General features: G+C 56.2%; 4 protein-coding genes across 8 annotated transcripts in view; 3 read left to right on the forward strand and 1 right to left on the reverse strand.

Annotated features, from left to right (window-relative positions):
- UBAP2 (ubiquitin associated protein 2) overlaps positions 1 to 19,830 on the reverse strand; it is a 160,487-nt gene that overhangs the window by 34,651 nt on the left and 106,006 nt on the right. The window lies entirely within an intron of this gene.
- Positions 6,351 to 6,929, forward strand: LOC132320760 (interferon-like). The gene has a single exon (XM_059834096.1). It carries the CDS (start codon positions 6,351 to 6,353, stop codon positions 6,927 to 6,929), a length of 579 nt encoding a protein of 192 aa, XP_059690079.1.
- LOC132320759 (interferon-like) lies at positions 12,303 to 12,881 on the forward strand. Its single transcript, XM_059834095.1, has one exon. It carries the CDS (start codon positions 12,303 to 12,305, stop codon positions 12,879 to 12,881), a length of 579 nt encoding a protein of 192 aa, XP_059690078.1.
- Positions 16,831 to 17,409, forward strand: LOC132320758 (interferon-like). The gene has a single exon (XM_059834093.1). The coding sequence runs from the start codon at positions 16,831 to 16,833 to the stop codon at positions 17,407 to 17,409; it is 579 nt and encodes a 192-aa protein (XP_059690076.1).

The raw sequence follows: 19,830 nt of genomic DNA on the forward strand, positions 1-19,830 counted from the left end.
GCGTCCTGCCCCAGTCGAAGGCTCCAGGCAGCAAGCCACCCTCTGGGACTCACCATGGTCCTTCGAGCCCACAAGCATCTCCCGCTGATGCCAGATCCTGGGAGCGCACTCTCGCCCAGATGACATGATGCCTGCCCTGCACGCCCCTCCTCTCCCACCAGCCATCCTCTCCCTTCCCAGCCCTCTCCCACTGCCAAGACATGAAAGCCACCTCCAAACCACCACCCCATCACAAATAACCATTCAGCAATGCTACAGCACTGCCTGGGACCAAGCAGGGTAGCATGGACAAGGTGCACCTCAAAGAGGCAAGGAGGGGACCCACCAAGGCCAGTGGAGATTTAGAGAAGGAACAGCACTCCAGTGCTACCAACCCCACCCAAGAAACACCAAAAAGCCACAAAACACACAGGACATGCTCCAGACTGCTCATTGCTCACCTACAACCACCACAGCTGGCCCAGGATGCTCCTGCCTGTGCTCACACACAAGTGGCCATGGGGACCTGCCTCACTACATACAGCACATATGCCTAGGCTTTCTTCACCCCAACACATCCTCAGCAAACAAAAAGATATATCCCCCAAACACCACCCCCCAATATGGTCCAAACCAGCCAGCACAGACCAGCACAGCATTCCACACGACGGAAGCTGCCCACGCATCACTAATACCAGCTGCTCCTTCGTCCTCCAACCACCACCCCAAAATGTATCTGTCCTGGGTGCTTTACCCTCCCCAGGTAAGCCTCAGCAAGACAACAGAAAAGTTCAGCAGCTCTGGCCTTCTCCTGCACAGGACAAAGAGGTTGTTCTCCATGCTCAGTCACACCACCTCCACATCAAGGCAAGGACACTGCTCTGTGCAAACACAAATGGGCACTTCCCATGCAGCTGGAGAGCGAGAAAACAAGTAGGACCACATACAGTCAGATACACAGCAGAACCCCTCAAGACGCAACTTCCAGATCGTACTACAGTCCTCCTGATGTTCCTTCTACCCAGAAATACCCTGCAACGCCAGGCAGGGGTGACCTCATTGTCTCCGTCTTCTCTGAGGTGGCTGAATGTGCCCTGAACTGTGTTGGAGGCTGAAATAAGCCTAACTGGGAATGAGCGGCAAAAGCACCCTATTGTGACTGGCCCAGAGGCTCCATGCATCCTTGGCATAGACTATCTCAGGAGAGGGTACTTCAAAGACCCAGAAGGGTACCGGTGGGCTTTTGGTATAGCTGCTTTGAGTACGGAGAAGATTAAACAGCTGTCTAGCTTGCCTGGTCTCTCAGAGGATCCTTCTGTGGTGGGGTTGCTGCGGGTTAAAGAACAGCAGGTGCCAATTGCTACCATGACAGTGCACCGGCGACAATATCGCACCAATCGAGACTCCCTGGTTCCCATCCGTGAGTTGATCCGTCAACTGGAAAGTCAAGGAGTGATCAGTAAGACTCATTCACCCTTTAATAGTCCCATACGGCCCATGCAAAAATCTAATGGAGAGTGGAGGTTAACAGTGGACTATCGAGGCCTGAACGAAGTCACACCGCCGCTGAGTGCTGCCGTACCAGACATGCTAGAACTTCAATATGAACTGGAGTCAAAGGCTGCCAAATGGTATGCAACAATAGATATCGCCAACGCGTTTTTCTCGATCCCTCTGGCAGCAGAGTGCAGGCCACAGTTTGCTTTCACATGGAGGGGTATCCAGTACACCTGGAATCGACTGCCCCAGGGGTGGAAACACAGTCCTACCATTTGTCATGGATTGATACAGACAGCACTGGAACAAGGTGAAGCTCCCGAACACCTGCAGTATATTGATGACATCATTGTGTGGGGCAACACAGCGGAGGAAGTGTTTGAGAAGGGGAGAAAAGTAATCCAGATTCTCCTGAAAGCTGGTTTTGTTATAAAACAAAGTAAGGTCAAAGGGCCTGCACAAGAACTTCAGTTTTTAGGAATAAAATGGCAAGATGGGTGTCGTCATATCCCAATGGATGTGATCAATAAAATAATGCTATGTCTCCACTAACTAACAAAAAGGAAACACAAGCTTTCTTAGGTGTTGTGGGTTTCTGGAGGATGCATATTCCAGGTTATAGTCTGATCGTAAGCCCTCTCTATCGAGTGACCCGGAAGAAGAATGACGTTGAATGGGGCCCTGAACAGCAGCAGCAAGCCTTTGAACAAATTAAATGGGAGATAGTTCGTGCAGTAGCACTTGGGCCCGTCCGGACAGGACAAGATGTGAAAAATGTGTTTTACACCTCAGCTGGGAATAACGGCCCCACCTGGAGCCTCTGGCAGAAAGCACCTGGAGAGACTCGAGGTTGACCTCCAGGGTTTTGGAACCGGGGATATAGGGGATCTGAAACCCGTTACACTCCAGCTGAAGAAGAAATATTAGCAGCAGATGAAGGAATTCGAGCTGCTTCGGAAGTAGTTGGTACTGAAGTACAGCTCCTTTTGGCCCCTCGATTGCCTGTGCTGGGCTGGATGTTCAAAGGGAAGGTCCCCTCTACGCATCACGCAACTGATGCTACATGGAGTAAGTGGGTAGCACTGATAACACAACGGGCTCGGATGGGAAACCCCGACCGCCCGGGAATCCTGGAAGTGATCATGGACTGGCCAGAGGGCCGAAACTTCGGAGTGTCGCCAGAGGAGGTGACTCGTGCTGAAGAGGCCCCTCTGTATAATGAATTATCAGAGACTGAGAAGCAATAACCCGTGTTTACAGATGGATCCTGTCGTACTGTGGGAAAACATCGAAGGTGGAAAGCTGCTATGTGGAGTCCTACGCGACAAGTTGCAGAAACTGCTGAAGGACAAGGTAAATCGAGTCAGTTTGCAGAGGTGAAAGCCATCCAGCTGGCTTTAGATATTGCTGACCGAGAAAAATGGCCAGTCCTTTATCTCTGTACTGACTCATGGATGGTGGCAAATGCTCTGTGGGGGTGGCTACAGCAATGGCAGCAGAGCAACTGGCAGCACAGAGGTGAACCCATCTGGGCTGCTGAATTATGGCAAGATATTGCTGCCTGGGTAGAGAACCTGGTCACGTAGATGCTCACATACCCAAGAGTCGGGCCTCTGAAGAACATCAAAACAACGAGCAGGTGGACCAGGCTGCTAGAATTCAAGTGGCTTAGGTGGATCTGGATTGGGAACATAAGGGTGAGCTATTTATAGCTTGATGGGCCCATGACACATGAGGACATCTAGGAAGGGATGCAACATACAAACAGGCTCGTGATTGAGGGGTGGACTTGACCACTGATGCCATTGCACAGGTTATCCACGAATGTCAAACGTGTGCCATAATCAAACAAGCCAAGCGGCTAAAGCCTTTTTGGTACCGAGGACAATGGCTGAAATATCAATAGGGGGAAGCCTGGCAGGTTGATTGTATCACACTACCACGAACCCACCACGGGAAGCAGCATGTGCTTGCAGTGGTGGAAGCGACTACTGGTTGGTTGGAAACATACCCCGTGACCCATGCCACTGCCTGGAACACTATCTTGGGCCTTGAAAAGCAAGTTTTATGGTGACATGGCACCCCTGAAAGAATTGAATCAGACAAGGGGACTCATTTCCGAAACAATCTCATTAACGCCTGGGCCAAGGAGCATGGCATTGACTGGGTGTATCACATCCCCTACCATGCACCAGCCTCCGGGAAAACGGAACGATACAACGCACTGTTAAAAACTGCACTGAGAGCAACGGGTGCTGGGACATTCAAGCATTGGGATACACATTCAAGCAGAAGCCACTTGGCTAGTTAACACTAGAGGCTCTGCCAGTTGACCTGGCCCTGCCCAATCAAAACCCCTGCGCACTGTGGAAGGAGATAAGATCCCAGTAGTACATACAAAGAACTTGTTGGGAAAAAGAGTCTGGGTTATTGCTTCCTCAGGAAAGGGTAAACCTATTCGTGGGGTTGTTTTTTCTCAAGGACCTGGGTGCACTTGGTGGGTAATGCAGAAAGATGGGGGAGTCCAGTGCGTACCTCAAGGTGATTTAATTCTGGGTGGAACTAATCCATGATTTGAGATACATGTTACAGGAATTACTATAGCAGGAACCACCTGAACCAGCCAAGAACAAGCCTCACAAGAAGCAGTGCAAGTGCAGCAGTGACCCGACCTGAGCTGGCTGTGGTGCCCGATAACTCCATGTAATACAACATCTCTTCTCTCCTGAGTGACCACCATAACAGATGGAGCCCAAAGTCATGGACTAAATTAACTCAATGAACATTTTGTGGACATTTTTGGATATTTATGGACACTTTACAGACATTTCATAGGGGTGATGCATAGACTAAGAGAATGATATCTGTGTACTATATCAAAGGATAGGAAGGGTGATGGTAGGTAACGAGAATGTATTGGATAATGTGCTACCTGAGTATGACATAAATGGTATGGAATAAGGGGTGGAGAATGTGCTGGTTTTGGCTGGGATGGAGTTAATTTTCTTGATAGTAGCTAGTATGGGGCCATGTTCTGGATTTGTGCTGAAAACAGTGTTGATACACAGGGATGTTTTAGCTACTGCTAAGCAGTGTTTACACAGAGTCAAGGCCTTTTCTGCTTCTCACCCCACCCCACCAGCGAGTGGGCTGGGGGTGCACAAGAAGTTGGGAGGGGACACAGCCCGGACAGCTGACCCCAACTGACCAAAGGGATATTCCAGACCATATGATGTCATGCTCAGTATATAAACCAGGGGGAAAGCTGGCCGGGGGACCGTTGCTTGGGCTGGGCATCAGTTGGAGGGTGGTGAGCAATTGTTTTCATCTGCATCACTTGCCTTTCTTGTTTGTTGTTGTTGTTATTTTCCTTTTCGTTACAATTTTTATTATCATGATTATTTCATTTTATTTCATTTCACTTATTAAACTGTTCTTATCTCAACCCACGAGCTTTCTCACTTTTACTTTTCCCATTCTCTCCCCCATCCCACTGGGGCAGAGGGGAAGTGAGTGAGCGGCTGTGTGGTGCTTAGTTGCCAGCTGGGCTTAAACCACGATACTGAAGAAAGGAAACCCTCCTCAGACATAAAAACAGAGGAGGAGAGATAATGACACAAGCTAGAACACAGGGAATTCAAACATGAAAGAATAACCACATTATTATTCTCTTTACCATGAAGGCGATACAATATCAGAAGAGGGATCAGGGAGGCTGTGGGATATCCATTCCTGGAGATAGGTCCAAAAATATCACTGGAAAAGCCCACCAGTAACTTCCTCTGAAACAACCTACCCTCAGCAACAAATTGTACTCGGGACCACCAGAGAAAAAAAGACCATGGAAAAAGACTTGAAAAAATGGAAAGAAATGGCGCACGAACAGTGATTAAAAAACCAACAAAGAGAAACTGAGATGTTCCATGAGCATGAGGGCACAATATAAGACATACGTATTTCACCAGGCAAACACTAGAAATTGGAAAAATGGAATTGTTTGTAGAGGAACTTTTCCTCCGCGTAGCACAATGAGACAGTGGCCATGAAGAATTCCTCAACTGGCAAAAACAGCAAACACCAACCTTTATAAAAACATTTCTGGACGCGTCTCCTTAATTGTTCAATAAGCAACAGCATAAAAAAGACAACTTAGCCCGCATCATGGTGAGGTTCAAACCAGAGAAAGAGAGGCAAAGAGACTGTAGAAGCTTCTTAAAAAAAAAAAAAAACATTCTGTGCTACAGTACTTAGACCCAGAACCACCTCCTCAAAGGACACCTGGACTTAGACAACTCCTAAGATTCCGGAGAAAAGAAAAATTTTACAAATGCCAAAAACTGTAACAAGAAATTATGTATTCATATGAAAACACAAAGTTAACACACACACACCGAAAGTACAAAAACCACAACCAATACTGGAGCATTACATAAGGAAAACAGACTTGGGCAGGAAGGGAAATTCAGCGGAACACAACAGCCATGAGAGCTACCCCAGGGAGGAAAAGGAGAAACCACAAAAAGATACGAGGAGCGCAACTGCCCCATGTGAAACCACCCCAGCGCTTTCGCATCCCCCACTCAACCACTACAGCCAACATCCCCCCGACACACCTCCAGCAAAGCACCACCACCGCCACCGCCACCGCCCTCCCCACGCACGGCCACCCCACCAACGCACTTCCCCAAGACCACCACAGCCACCAGCCAAAACTGAAAGCCACAGCCGGAAACTCGCGGCAATCAGAAAGCGGGGAAGGGAAAGCCGCCGCACCACATAAAGCCGGCCACCCGGCAGCACCCAAAGCACAGCGCCCACCCGCACCGCCACCAAGCCTGACCGGGCTCCTGCCCAGCACCACCCACAGCCCCACCATGCCTGCGCCCGCAACCCCACAGCCCCGCCTGCGCCACGGCGCCACGGCGCTCCCGCTCCTCCTGACGGCTCTCGCCACCGCCCTCGCCTGCCACCACCTGCGTCCCCGCGACGCCACCTTCGCCTGGGACAGCCTCCAGCTCCTCCAGGCCCTGGCTCCCAGCCCGCCACAGCCCTGCCACCACCACCAGCACGCGCCCTTCTTCCCCGACACCCTCCTCCACACCAACCACCCACAGCAAGCCGCCGCCACCGCCCTCCACATCCTCCAGCACCTCCTCACCACCCTCAGCAGCCCCAGCACCCCCCAACACTGGGACGACCAGGCACGCCACCACCTCCTCAACCACCTCCAGCGCTACATCCGACACCTGGAGCAATGCCTGCCAGCCAGCGGGACGCTCTTCGGAAGGCACGGGCCCCGCAACCGGCTGCTCACCATCGCCAAATACTTCGGGCGCATCCAGGACTTCCTGCACACCCACAACCACAGCGCCTGCGCCTGGGACCACGTCCGCCTCGAAGCTCGCGCCTGCTTCCAACACCTCCACAACCTCACCCGCACCGTGCCCAGTTAGCCCAACGACCCCGACCAACCCGCACGGCCCCACGCGCCCCCACTACCACTTCTGCACCACCGCCCCATCCCCACCTCTGCCCTCCTGCCGCCCCTGACCCACGGCAAGACCCGCTGCAACAACGGCCCTGCACCCTCCGCCTCCTCTATTTATGGAACTTACTCTATTTATTTCCACAATGGGTTTTACCTATTTATTCACCTATTTATTCGACAGACAATAAAGAACCGTTGCAAAAAGCTGGCCACTGCCTCTCGTCTCAGAAACACACAAACGAGCCTCCGGGGTGGGGGGAAGCCACCTCCACTCAACACCTACGCCACGGCCCTGCTCCAAACAGGGCTCGGCAGATCCCCTGCCCACCCCTCTCTCCCTTTGGCACCTCCCCAAGGAGGCACTCTCCTCAACCTCTTTGGGAAACCGCTGCCAGGGTTTAGCCATCCTCACCAGAATCCCCTCTTCGGCCCTTGTCTCCTCAACGTTCCCCACCTTCCATCCCGATTTAGACCGACCCCTGATCAGATCGGGACTCCTCAAGACAAGGGAGACGCCGACCTCTTGGAGCGGGTCCCGAGCAGGGCCACAAACATCATCCGAGGGTTGGGACACCTCTCCCATGAAGAAAGGCTGAGCGAGTCGCGGTTGTTCAGCCTGGAGAAGACAAGGCTCCGGGGAGACCTTATCGCGCCCTCGCAGCACTTCAAGGGGGCTTCGAAGAAAGACGCCGACAGGCTTTTTAGCGAGGCCTGTAGCGATACGACAAGGGGTAATGGTTTCCAACTGCAAGAGGGTACATTCAGACGAGATACGAGGAAGGCACCTCTTACCGCGAGGGTGGTGACACACTGCAACAGGTTGTCCGCAGAGGTGCTACCATGCCCCATCCCCGCAAACATTCAAGCTCGGGCTGGACAGGGCTCTCAGCAACCTCACCTACTTGAGGGTGGCCCTGCTCATTGCTGGGGGCTTGGACCAGACGACCTCTCAAGGTCCCTCCCAACCCAAACCATGCCAGGATTCTACAAAGGACAGGCACGGCAGACATCGCTTTCATTACCCTGAGGTCGGCCACTCTTGCCACACGTCAGGCAGTTTTCACCTAAACTCCCCCGCCGCGCTGCCTGAAAACACCTTGCAGTGCCGACTCTTCCAGGGCAACACGGCCAAGGTCCAGCCACGGACCTCCACCACCACCCCACCTCCTGCACTGACGGCACCTCGGTACGCCGTATCATCGTGCACGTGCCAGCACCCCAAGCACAGCACCCAGCAACACAACGTTGCCCGACAAGACCACGGGTGGCTCCCAGCCCGCCACCGCCTTCCCACCACCACCACCACACACACATTTCCCCTGCTCCAAGACTTAGACAAAACGCGTGGCAGCCTCTCTCCCACCAGCAGAACAGGGTCCTTGCTCTTGCAAGGGACCTCAAAACCTCAGTGACTGCAACCTCCACCTCCTCCTCCCCCTAGAGCTCTACAACTACATCAGCAGGCTCAGCTCCACCTCCACAGGCCTCTTGGACACCCCTCCTCTCGGGGCGCAGGGGCTCAGGCCATCCCAAACACAAGACCCTTTGCTCACGGGGCACGTTGCCGCCTTTGCTCTCCAGCCACCTCAGGCAAGGAGGCAGAGAACACACAACAACAAGACCCCTGCTACAGGGGCACGCGCACGGCACCACAGCCAGGGACCCCATGCAGCACCAGCACAACCCTTCCCTTTTTCCTCTTCCTTTTCCCGCAAGCCTTTCTTCCCCCTTCTGACGACTGGAGGCTTGCCAACGTGACACCCATCTACAAGAAGGGTCGGAAGGAGGATCCGGGGAACTACAGGCCTGTCAGCCTGACCTCGGTGCCGGTGAAGGTTATGGAGAGGGTCATCTTCAGGGCGCTCACGGGACATGTGCAGGACAACCAAGGGATCAGGCCCAGCCAGCACGGGTTCATGAAAGGCAGGTCCTGCTTGACCAACCTGATCTCCTTCTATGACCAGGTGACCCGCCTGGTGGATGAGGGGAAGGCTGTTGATGTTGTCTACCTGGACTTCAGCAAAGCCTTTGACACTGTTCCCCACAGTATTCTCCTGGAGAAGCTGGCGGCTCGTGGTTTAGACAGGTACACTCTTCGCTGGGTAAAAAACTGGCTGGATGGCCGAGCCCAGAGAGCTGTGGTGAATGGGGTGAAATCCAGCTGGCGGCCGGTCACAAGCGGAGTCCCCCAGGGCTCAGTTTTGGGGCCGGTCTTGTTTAATGTCTTTATGGATGATCTGGATGAGGGGATAGAGTGCTCCCTCAGCAAGTTTGCAGACGACACCAAGTTGGGAGGGAGTGTTGATCTGCTTGAGGGTCGGAAGGCTCTGCAGAGGGATCTGGACAGGCTGGATCGATGGGCTGAGGTCAACTGGATGAAGTTCAATAATGCCAAGTGCCGGGTTCTACACTTTGGCCACAACCACCCCAGGCAACGCTACAGGCTTGGGGACGAGTGGCTGGAAAGCTCCCCCGCAGAAAAGGACCTGGGGGTGTTGACTGACAGCCGGCTGAAGATGGGCACACTGCTGGCTCAGGTGGCCAAGAAGGGCCACCAAGAAGGGTCTAGAAGACAACATCTAGAAGACAACTAGGGGAAGACGGCCGGCCTGGCTGAACAAGGAGCTTATGCTGAGGCTCGGGGACAAAAAGAGAACTTCCCACCTCTGGAAAAAGGGGCAGGCAAGTGAAGAAGAATACAAGGACCTCGTTAGGTCATGCAGGGAGGGAATTAGAAAGGCGAAAGCCCAGCTAGGGCTCAACCTGGCCACGGTCGTGAGGGACAACAAAAAAAGCTTCTATAAATACATTAACAACAAAAAGAGAGCCAAGGAGGATCTCCATCCTCTACTGGATGCGGCGGGGAACATTGTCACGAAGGATGAGGAAAAGGCTGAGGTACTTAATGCCTTCTTTGCCTCAGTCTTTAACAGCCACACCAGATATCCTCAGGGTATCCATCTCCCTGAGCTGGATGACAGGGATGGAGAGCAAAATAGGCTCCCCATGATCCAGGAGGAAGCAGTTAACGACCTGCTATGCCACCTGGACACTCATAAGTCTATGGGGCCTGATGGCATCCACCCAAGGGTGCTGAGGGAGCTGGCGGAGGAGCTTGCCAAGCCGCTCTCCATCATTTATCAACAGTCCTGGTCAACGGGGGAGGTCCCGGATGACTGGAGGCTTGCCAACGTGACGCCCATCTACAAGAAGGGTTGGAAGGAGGATCCGGGGAACGACAGGCCTGTCAGCCTGACCTCGGTGCCGGTGAAGGTTATGGAGAGGCTCATCTTCAGGGCGCTCACGGGACACGTGCAGGACAACCAAGGGATCAGGCCAAGCCAGCACGGGTTCATGAAAGGCAGGTCCTGCTTGACCAACCTGATCTCCTTCTATGACCAGGTGACCCGCCTGGTGGATGAGGGGAAGGCTGTTGATGTTGTCTACCTGGACTTCAGCAAAGCCTTTGACACTGTTCCCCACAGTATTCTCCTGGAGAAGCTGGCGGCTCGTGGTTTAGACAGGTACACTCTTCGCTGGGTAAAAAACTGGCTGGATGGCCGAGCCCAGAGAGCTGTGGTGAATGGGGTGAAATCCAGCTGGCGGACGGTCACAAGCGGAGTCCCCCAGGGCTCAGTTTTGGGGCCGGTCTTGTTTAATATCTTTATTGATGATCTGGATGAGGGGATAGAGTGCTCCCTCAGCAAGTTTGCAGACGACACCAAGTTGGGAGGGAGTGTTGATCTGCTGGAGGGTAGGAAGGCTCTGCAGAGGGATCTGGACAGGCTGGATCGATGGGCTGAGGCCAACCAGATGAAGTTCAATAATACCTAGTGCCGGGTTCTACACTTCGGCCACAACCACCCCAGGCAACGCTACAGGCTTGGGGATGAGTGGCTGGAAAGCTCCCCCGCAGAAAAGGACCTGGGGGTGTTGCTTGACAGCCGACTGAATATGAGCCAGCAGTGTGCCCAGGTGGCCCAGAAGGCCAACGGCATCCTGGCCTGTATCAGAAATAGTGTGGCCAGCAGGAGTAGGGAGGTGATCGTGCCCCTGTACTCGGCTCTGGTGAGGCCGCACCTCGAATACTGTGTTCAGTTTTGGGCCCCTCACTCCAAGAAGGACATTGAGGTGCTGGAGCGTGTCCAGAGAAGGGCGACGAAGCTGGTGAGGGGTCTGGAGCACAAGTCTTATGAGGAGCGGCTGAGGGAGCTGGGGTTGTTTAGCCTGGAGAAGAGGAGGCTGAGGGGAGACCTCATCGCTCTCTACAACTACCTGAAAGGGGGTTGCAGAGAGGTGGGTGTTGGTCTCTTCTCCCAAGAGACTAGTGACAGGACTAGAGGAAATGACCTCAAGTTGCGCCAGGGGAGGTTCACGCTGGATATTAGGAAAAAGTTCTTTAATTAAAGAGTAGTGAAACATTGGAACAGGCTGCCCAGGGAGGTGGTAGAGTCACCCTCCCTGGAGGTATTCAAGGAGCGTGTGGATGTGGCATTGTGGGATGTAGCTTGATGGGCACGGTGCTGTGTGGTGTTGGGTGGGTTGGTTTTTGGTTTTGTTTTTTTTTTGTTTGTTTTTTTTTTTTTTTAGGTTGGACTTGATAATCTTACAGGTCTTTTCCAACCTTAGTGATTCTGTGATTCTCAGCAGCCTCAAACACAGGAGCTGGGGCAGCTCCATCCAGGAACACCTCCAATGCTCAAGCGCCTGCACCCAGAGACACCTCCGCGCAAGCCGCCGCCACCCCCAGGCCCTCGCTCCAGGAGGGGCTCCCCAGGCGCTGCCCAGGGACATCACTTCACAGCCCTTCCCAACACGAAAAGAAAAGACCAGCTAAGAGGAAAACAAAGGCCAGCCACAAGGGAAAGGAAAACAGACCACAACCAACACCAGGCCATGACAGACGGAAAAGACGCTCGGGCAGGAAGGGAAGCCTCAGCTGCAGAAAGAGGCACCACAGCTCGCCCTGCGGCCAACAGGGAAACCCTAACACTCCTCCCCGGCACAGCTGCCCCCACGGGCTCTGCCCCAGCGCTTTCGCATCCCCCACTCAACCACTACAGCCAACCTCCCCCCGACACACCTCCAGCAAAGCACCACCACCACCACCGCCCTCCCCACGCACGGCCACCCCACCAACGCACTTCCCCAAGACCACCACAGCCACCAGCCAAAACTGAAAGCCACAGCCGGAAACTCGCGGCAATCAGAAAGCGGGGAAGGGAAAGCCGCCGCACCACATAAAGCCGGCCACCCGGCAGCACCCAAAGCACAGCGCCCACCCGCACCGCCACCAAGCCTGACCGGGCTCCTGCCCAGCACCACCCACAGCCCCACCATGCCTGCGCCTGCAACCCCACAGCCCCGCCTGCGCCACGGCGCCACGGCGCTCCCGCTCCTCCTGACGGCTCTCGCCACCGCCCTCGCCTGCCACCACCTGCGTCCCCGCGACGCCACCTTCGCCTGGGACAGCCTCCAGCTCCTCCAGGCCCTGGCTCCCAGCCCGCCACAGCCCTGCCACCACCACCAGCACGCGCCCTTCTTCCCCGACACCCTCCTCCACACCAACCACCCACAGCAAGCCGCCGCCACCGCCCTCCACATCCTCCAGCACCTCCTCACCACCCTCAGCAGCCCCAGCACCCCCCAACACTGGGACGACCAGGCACGCCACCTCCTCCTCAACCACCTCCAGCATTACATCCACCACCTGGAGCAATGCCTGCCAGCCAGCGGGACGCTCTTCGGAAGGCACGGGCCCCGCAACCGGCTGCTCACCATCGCCAAATACTTCGGGCGCATCCAGGACTTCCTGCACACCCACAACCACAGCGCCTGCGCCTGGGACCACGTCCGCCTCGAAGCTCGCGCCTGCTTCCAACACCTCCACAACCTCACCCGCACCGTGCCCAGTTAGCCCAACGACCCCGACCAACCCGCACGGCCCCACGCGCCCCCACCACCACTTCTGCACCACCGCCCCATCCCCACCTCTGCCCTCCCGCCGCCCCTGACCCACGGCAAGACCCGCTGCAACAACGGCCCTGCACCCTCCGCCTCCTCTATTTATGGAACTTACTCTATTTATTTCCACAATGGTTGGGGTTTACCTATTTATTCACCTATTTATTCGACAGACAATAAAGACCTGTTGCAAAAAGCTGGCCACTGCCTCTTGTCTCAGAAGCACACGAACGAGCCTCCGGGGTGGGGGGAAGCCACCTCCACTCAACACCTATGCCACGGCCCTGCTCCAAACAGGGCTCGGCAGATCCCCTGCCCACCCCTCTCTCCCTTTGGCACCTCCCCAAGGAGGCACTCTCCTCAACCTCTTTGGGAAACCGCTGCCAGGGTTTAGCCATCCTCACCAGAATCCCCTCTTCGGCCCTCATCTCCTCAACATTCCCCACCTTCCATCCCGGTTTAGACCGACCCCTGATCAGATCGGGACTCCTCAAGACAAGGGAGACGCCGACCTCTTGGAGCGGGTCCCGAGCAGGGCCACAAACATCATCCGAGTGCTGGAATACCTCTCCCATGAAGAAAGGCTGAGCGAGTCGCGGTTGTTCAGCCTGGAGAAGACAAGGCTCCGGGGAGACCTTATCGCGCCCTCGCAGCACTTCAAGGGGGCTTTGAGGAAAGACGCCGACAGGCTTTTTAGCGAGGCCTGTAGCGATACGACAAGGGGTAATGGTTTCCAACTGCAAGAGGGTACATTCAGACGAGATACGAGGAAGGCACCTCTTACCGCGAGGGTGGTGACACACTGCAACAGGTTGTCCGCAGAGGTGCTACCATGCCCCATCCCTGCAAACATTCAAGCTCGGGCTGGACAGGGCTCTGAGCAACCTCACCTACTTGAGGATGGCCCTGCTCATTGCTGGGGGCATGGACCAGACGACCTCTCAAGGTCCCTCCCAACCCAACCCAAACCATGCCAGGATTCTACAAAGGACAGGCACGGCAGACATCGCGTTCATTAGCCTGAGGTCGGCCACTCTTGCCACACGTCAGGCAGTTTTCACCTAAACTCCCCTGCCGCGCTGCCTGAAAACACCTTGCAGCGCCGACTCTTCCAGGGCAACACGGCCAAGGTCCAGCCACGGACCTCCACCACCACCCCACCTCCTGCACTGACGGCACCTCGGTACGCCAAATCATCATGCACCTGCCAGCACCCCAAGCACAGCACCCAGCAACACAACGTTGCCCGACAAGACCACGGGTGGCTCCCAGCCCGCCACCGCCTTCCCACCACCACCACCACACACATTTCCCCTGCTCCAAGACTTAGACAAAACGCGTGGCAGCCTCTCTCCCACCAGCAGAACAGGGTCCTTGCTCTTGCAAGGGACCTGAAAACCTCAGTGACTGCAACCTCCACCTCCTCCTCCCACTAGAGCTCTACAACTACATCAGCAGGCTCAGCTCCACCTCCACAGGCCTCTTGGACACCCCTCCTCTCGGGGCGCAGGGGCTCAGGCCATCCCAAACACAAGACCCTTCGCTCACGGGGCACGTTGCCGCCTTTGCTCTCCAGCCACCTCAGGCAAGGAGGCAGAGAACACACAACAACAAGAACCCTGCTACAGGGGCACGCGCACGGCACCACAGCCAGGGACCCCATGCAGCACCAGCACAACCCTTCCCTTTTTCCTCTTCCTTTTCCCGCAAGCCTTTCTTCCCCCTTCTGACGACTGGAGGCTTGCCAACGTGACACCCATCTACAAGAAGGGTCGGAAGGAGGATCCGGGGAATGACAGGCCTGTCAGCCTGACCTCGGTGCCGGTGAAGGTTATGGAGAGGCTCATCTTCAGGGCGCTCACGGGACACGTGCAGGATAACCAAGGGATCAGGCCCAGCCCGCACGGGTTCATGAAAGGCAGGTCCTGCTTGACCAACCTGATCTCCTTCTATGACCAGGTGACCCGCCTGGTGGATGAGGGGAAGGCTGTTGATGTTGTCTACCTGGACTTCAGCAAAGCCTTTGACACTGTTCCCCACAGTATTCTCCTGGAGAAGCTGGCGGCTCATGGTTTAGACAGGTACACTCTTCGCTGGGTAAAAAACTGGCTGGATGGCCGAGCCCAGAGGGTTGTGGTGAATGGGGTGAAATCCAGCTGGCGGCCGGTCACAAGCGGAGTCCCCCAGGGCTCAGTTTTGGGGCCGGTCTTGTTTAATGTCTTTATGGATGATCTGGATGAGGGGATAGAGTGCACCCTCAGCAAGTTTGCAGACGACACCAAGTTGGGAGGGAGTGTTGATCTGCTTGAGGGTCAGAAGGCTCTGCAGAGGGATCTGGACAGGCTGGATCGATGGGCTGAGGTCAACTGGATGAAGTTCAATAATGCCAAGTGCCGGGTTCTACACTTTGGCCACAACAACCCCAGGCAACGCTACAGGCTTGGGGACGAGTGGCTGGAAAGCTTCCCCGCAGAAAAGGACCTGGGGGTGTTGATCGACAGCCGGCTGAAGATGGGCACACTGCTGGCTCAGGTGGCCAAGAAGGCCAACGGCATCCTGGCCTGTATCAGAAACAGTGTGGCAGCAGGAGTAGGGAGGTGATCGTGCCCCTGTACTCGGCTCTGGTGAGGCCGCACCTCGAATACTGTGTTCAGTTTTGGGCCCCTCACTCCAAGAAGGACATTGAGGTGCTGGAGCGTGTCCAGAGAAGGGCGACGAAGCTGGTGAGGGGTCTGGAGCACAAGTCTGATGAGGAGCGGCTGAGGGAACTGGGGTTGTTCAGTCTGGAGAAGAGGAGGCTGAGGGGAGACCTTATCGTTCTCTACAACTACCTGAAAGGGGGTTGCAGAGAGGTGGGTGTTGGTCTCTTCTCCCAAGTGACTAGTGACAGGACTAGAGGAAATGGCCTCAAGTTGCGCCAGGGGAGGTTCAGGCTGGATATTAGGAAAAATTTCTTTACTGAGAGAGTAGTGAAACATTGGAACAGGCTGCCCAGGGAGGTGGTAGAGTCACCCTCCCTGGAGGTATTCAAGGAGCGTGTGGATGTGGCATTGTGGGATGTAGCTTGATGGGCATGGTGCTGTGTGGTGTTGGGTGGGTTGGTTTTTGGTGTGTTGGGTTTTTTTGGGTTTGTTTTTTTTTTTTTAGTTTGGACTTGATAATCTTACAGGTCTTTTCCAACCTTAGTGATTCTGTGATTCTCAGCAGCCTCAAACACAGGAGCTGGGGCAGCTCCATCCAGGAACACATCCAATGCTCAAGCGCCTGCACCCAGAGACACCTCCGCGCAAGCCGCCGCCACCCCCAGGCCCTCGCTCCAGGAGGGGCTCCCCAGGCGCTGCCCAGGGACATCACTTCACAGCCCTTCCCAACACGAAAAGAAAAGACCAGCTAAGAGGAAAACAAAGGCCAGCCACAAGGGAAAGGAAAACAGACCACAACCAACACCAGGCCATGACAGACGGAAAAGACGCTCGGGCAGGAAGGGAAGCCTCAGCTGCAGAAAACAGGCACCACAGCTCGCCCTGCGGCCAACAGGGAAACCCTAACACTCCTCCCCGGCACAGCTGCCCCCACGGGCTCTGCCCCAGCGCTTTCGCATCCCCCACTCAACCACTACAGCCAACCTCCCCCCGACACACCTCCAGCAAAGCACCACCACCGCCACCGCCACCGCCCTCCCCACGCACGGCCACCCCACCAACGCACTTCCCCAAGACCACCACAGCCACCAGCCAAAACTGAAAGCCACAGCCGGAAACTCGCGGCAATCAGAAAGCGGGGAAGGGAAAGCCGCCGCACCACATAAAGCCGGCCACCCGGCAGCACCCAAAGCACAGCGCCCACCCGCACTGCCACCAAGCCTGACCGGGCTCCTGCCCAGCACCACCCACAGCCCCACCATGCCTGCGCCCGCAACCCCACAGCCCCGCCTGCGCCACGGCGCCACGGCGCTCCCGCTCCTCCTGACGGCTCTCGCCACCGCCCTCGCCTGCCACCACCTGCGTCCCCGCGACGCCACCTTCGCCTGGGACAGCCTCCAGCTCCTCCAGGCCCTGGCTCCCAGCCCGCCACAGCCCTGCCACCACCACCAGCACGCGCCCTTCTTCCCCGACACCCTCCTCCACACCAACCACCCACAGCAAGCCGCCGCCACTGCCCTCCACATCCTCCAGCACCTCTTCACCACCCTCAGCAGCCCCAGCACCCCCCAACACTGGGACGACCAGGCACGCCACCTCCTCCTCAACCACCTCCAGCGCTACATCCGACACCTGGAGCAATGCCTGCCAGCCAGCGGGACGCTCTTCGGAAGGCACGGGCCCCGCAACCGGCTGCTCACCATCGCCAAATACTTCGGGCGCATCCAGGACTTCCTGCACACCCACAACCACAGCGCCTGCGCCTGGGACCACGTCCGCCTCGAAGCTCGCGCCTGCTTCCAACACCTCCACAACCTCACCCGCACCGTGCCCAGTTAGCCCAACGACCCCGACCAACCCGCACGGCCCCACGCGCCCCCACTACCACTTCTGCACCACCGCCCCATCCCCACCTCTGCCCTCCCGCCGCCCCTGACCCACGGCAAGACCCGCTGCAACAACGGCCCTGCACCCTCCGCCTCCTCTATTTATGGAACTTACTCTATTTATTTCCACAATGGTTGGGGTTTACCTATTTATTCACCTATTTATTCGACAGACAATAAAGACCTGTTGCAAAAAGCTGGCCACTGCCTCTTGTCTCAGAAGCACACGAACGAGCCTCCGGGGTGGGGGGAAGCCACCTCCACTCAACACCTACGCCACGGCCCTGCTCCAAACAGGGCTCGGCAGATCCCCTGCCCACCCCTCTCTCCCTTTGGCACCTCCCCAAGGAGGCACTCTCCTCAACCTCTTTGGGAAACCGCTGCCAGGGTTTAGCCATCCTCACCAGAATCCTCTCTTCGGCCCTCATCTCCTCAACATTCCCCACCTTCCATCCCGCTTTAGACCGACCCCTGATCAGATCAGGACTCCTCAAGACAAGGGAGACGCCGACCTCTTGGAGCGGGTCCCGAGCAGGGCCACAAACATCATCCGAGGGTTGGGACACCTCTCCCATGAAGAAAGGCTGAGCGAGTCGCGGTTGTTCAGCCTGGAGAAGACAAGGCTCCGGGGAGACCTTATCGCGCCCTCGCAGCACTTCAAGGGGGCTTCGAAGAAAGACGCCGACAGGCTTTTTAGCGAGGCCTGTAGCGATACGACAAGGGGTAATGGTTTCCAACTGCAAGAGGGTACATTCAGACGAGATACGAGGAAGGTATCTCTTACCGCGAGGGTGGTGACACACTGCAACAGGTTGCCCGCAGAGGTGCTACAATGCCCCATCCCTGCAAACATTCAAGCTCGGGCTGGACAGGGCTCTCAGCAACCTCACCTACTTGAGGATGGCCCTGCTCATTGCTGGGGGCTTGGACCAGACGACCTCTCAAGGTCCCTCCCAACCCAACCCAAACCATGCCAGGATTCTACAAAGGACAGGCACGGCAGACATCGCGTTCATTAGCCTGAGGTCGGCCACTCTTGCCACACGTCAGGCAGTTTTCACCTAAACTCCCCCGCCGCGCTGCCTGAAAACACCTTGCAGTGCCGACTCTTCCAGGGCAACACGGCCAAGGTCCAGCCACGGACCTCCACCACCACCCCACCTCCTGCACTGACGGCACCTCGGTACGCCAAATCATCGTGCACGTGCCAGCACCCCAAGCACAGCACCCAGCAACACAACGTTGCCCGACAAGACCACGGGTGGCTCCCAGCCCGCCACCGCCTTCCCACCACCACCACACACACATTTCCCCTGCTCCAGAACTTTGACAAATTGCGTGGCAGCCTCTCTCCCACCAGCAGAACAGGGTCCTTGCTCTTGCAAGGGACCTGAAAACCTCAGCGACTGCAACCTCCACCTCCTCCTCCCACTAGAGCTCTACAACTACATCAGCAGGCTCAGCTCCACCTCCACAGGCCTCTTGGACACCCCTCCTCTCGGGGCGCAGGGGCTCAGGCCATCCCAAACACAAGACCCTTCGCTCACGGGGCACGTTGCCGCCTTTGCTCTCCAGACACCTCAGGCAAGGAGGCAGAGAACACACAACAACAAGACCCCTGCTACAGGGGCACGCGCACGGCACCACAGCCAGGGACCCCATGCAGCAGCAGCACCAGCACAACCCTTCCCTTTTTCCTCTTCCTTTTCCCGCAAGCCTTTCTTCCCCCTTCTGACGACTGGAGGCTTGCCAACGTGACACCCATCTACAAGAAGGGTCGGAAGGAGGATCCGGGGAACGACAGGCCTGTCAGCCTGACCTCGGTGCCGGTGAAGGTTATGGAGAGGCTCATCTTCAGGGCGCTCACGGGACACGTGCAGGATAACCAAGGGATCAGGCCCAGCCCGCACGGGTTCATGAAAGGCAGGTCCTGCTTGACCAACCTGATCTCCTTCTATGACCAGGTGACCCGCCTGGTGGATGAGGGGAAGGCTGTTGATGTTGTCTACCTGGACTTCAGCAAAGCCTTTGACACTGTTCCCCACAGTATTCTCCTGGAGAAGCTGGCGGCTCGTGGTTTAGACAGGTACACTCTTCGCTGGGTAAAAAACTGGCTGGATGGCCGAGCCCAGAGAGCTGTGGTGAATGGGGTGAAATCCAGCTGGCGGACGGTCACAAGCGGAGTCCCCCAGGGCTCAGTTTTGGGGCCGGTCTTGTTTAATATCTTTATTGATGATCTGGATGAGGGGATAGAGTGCTCCCTCAGCAAGTTTGCAGACGACACCAAGTTGGGAGGGAGTGTTGATCTGCTGGAGGGTAGGAAGGCTCTGCAGAGGGATCTGGACAGGCTGGATCGATGGGCTGAGGCCAACCA

The sequence above is a fragment of the Gavia stellata genome, chromosome Z (assembly GCF_030936135.1).
Source record: "Gavia stellata isolate bGavSte3 chromosome Z, bGavSte3.hap2, whole genome shotgun sequence".
In the NCBI taxonomy this organism is placed as follows: domain Eukaryota; kingdom Metazoa; phylum Chordata; class Aves; order Gaviiformes; family Gaviidae; genus Gavia; species Gavia stellata.

Coding starts and splice junctions, on each gene's coding strand:
- LOC132320758 (XM_059834093.1), top strand. CDS start 16,831: ATGCCTGCGCCCGCAACCCCACAGCCCCGCCTGCGCCACGGCGCCACG.
- LOC132320759 (XM_059834095.1), top strand. CDS start 12,303: ATGCCTGCGCCTGCAACCCCACAGCCCCGCCTGCGCCACGGCGCCACG.
- LOC132320760 (XM_059834096.1), top strand. CDS start 6,351: ATGCCTGCGCCCGCAACCCCACAGCCCCGCCTGCGCCACGGCGCCACG.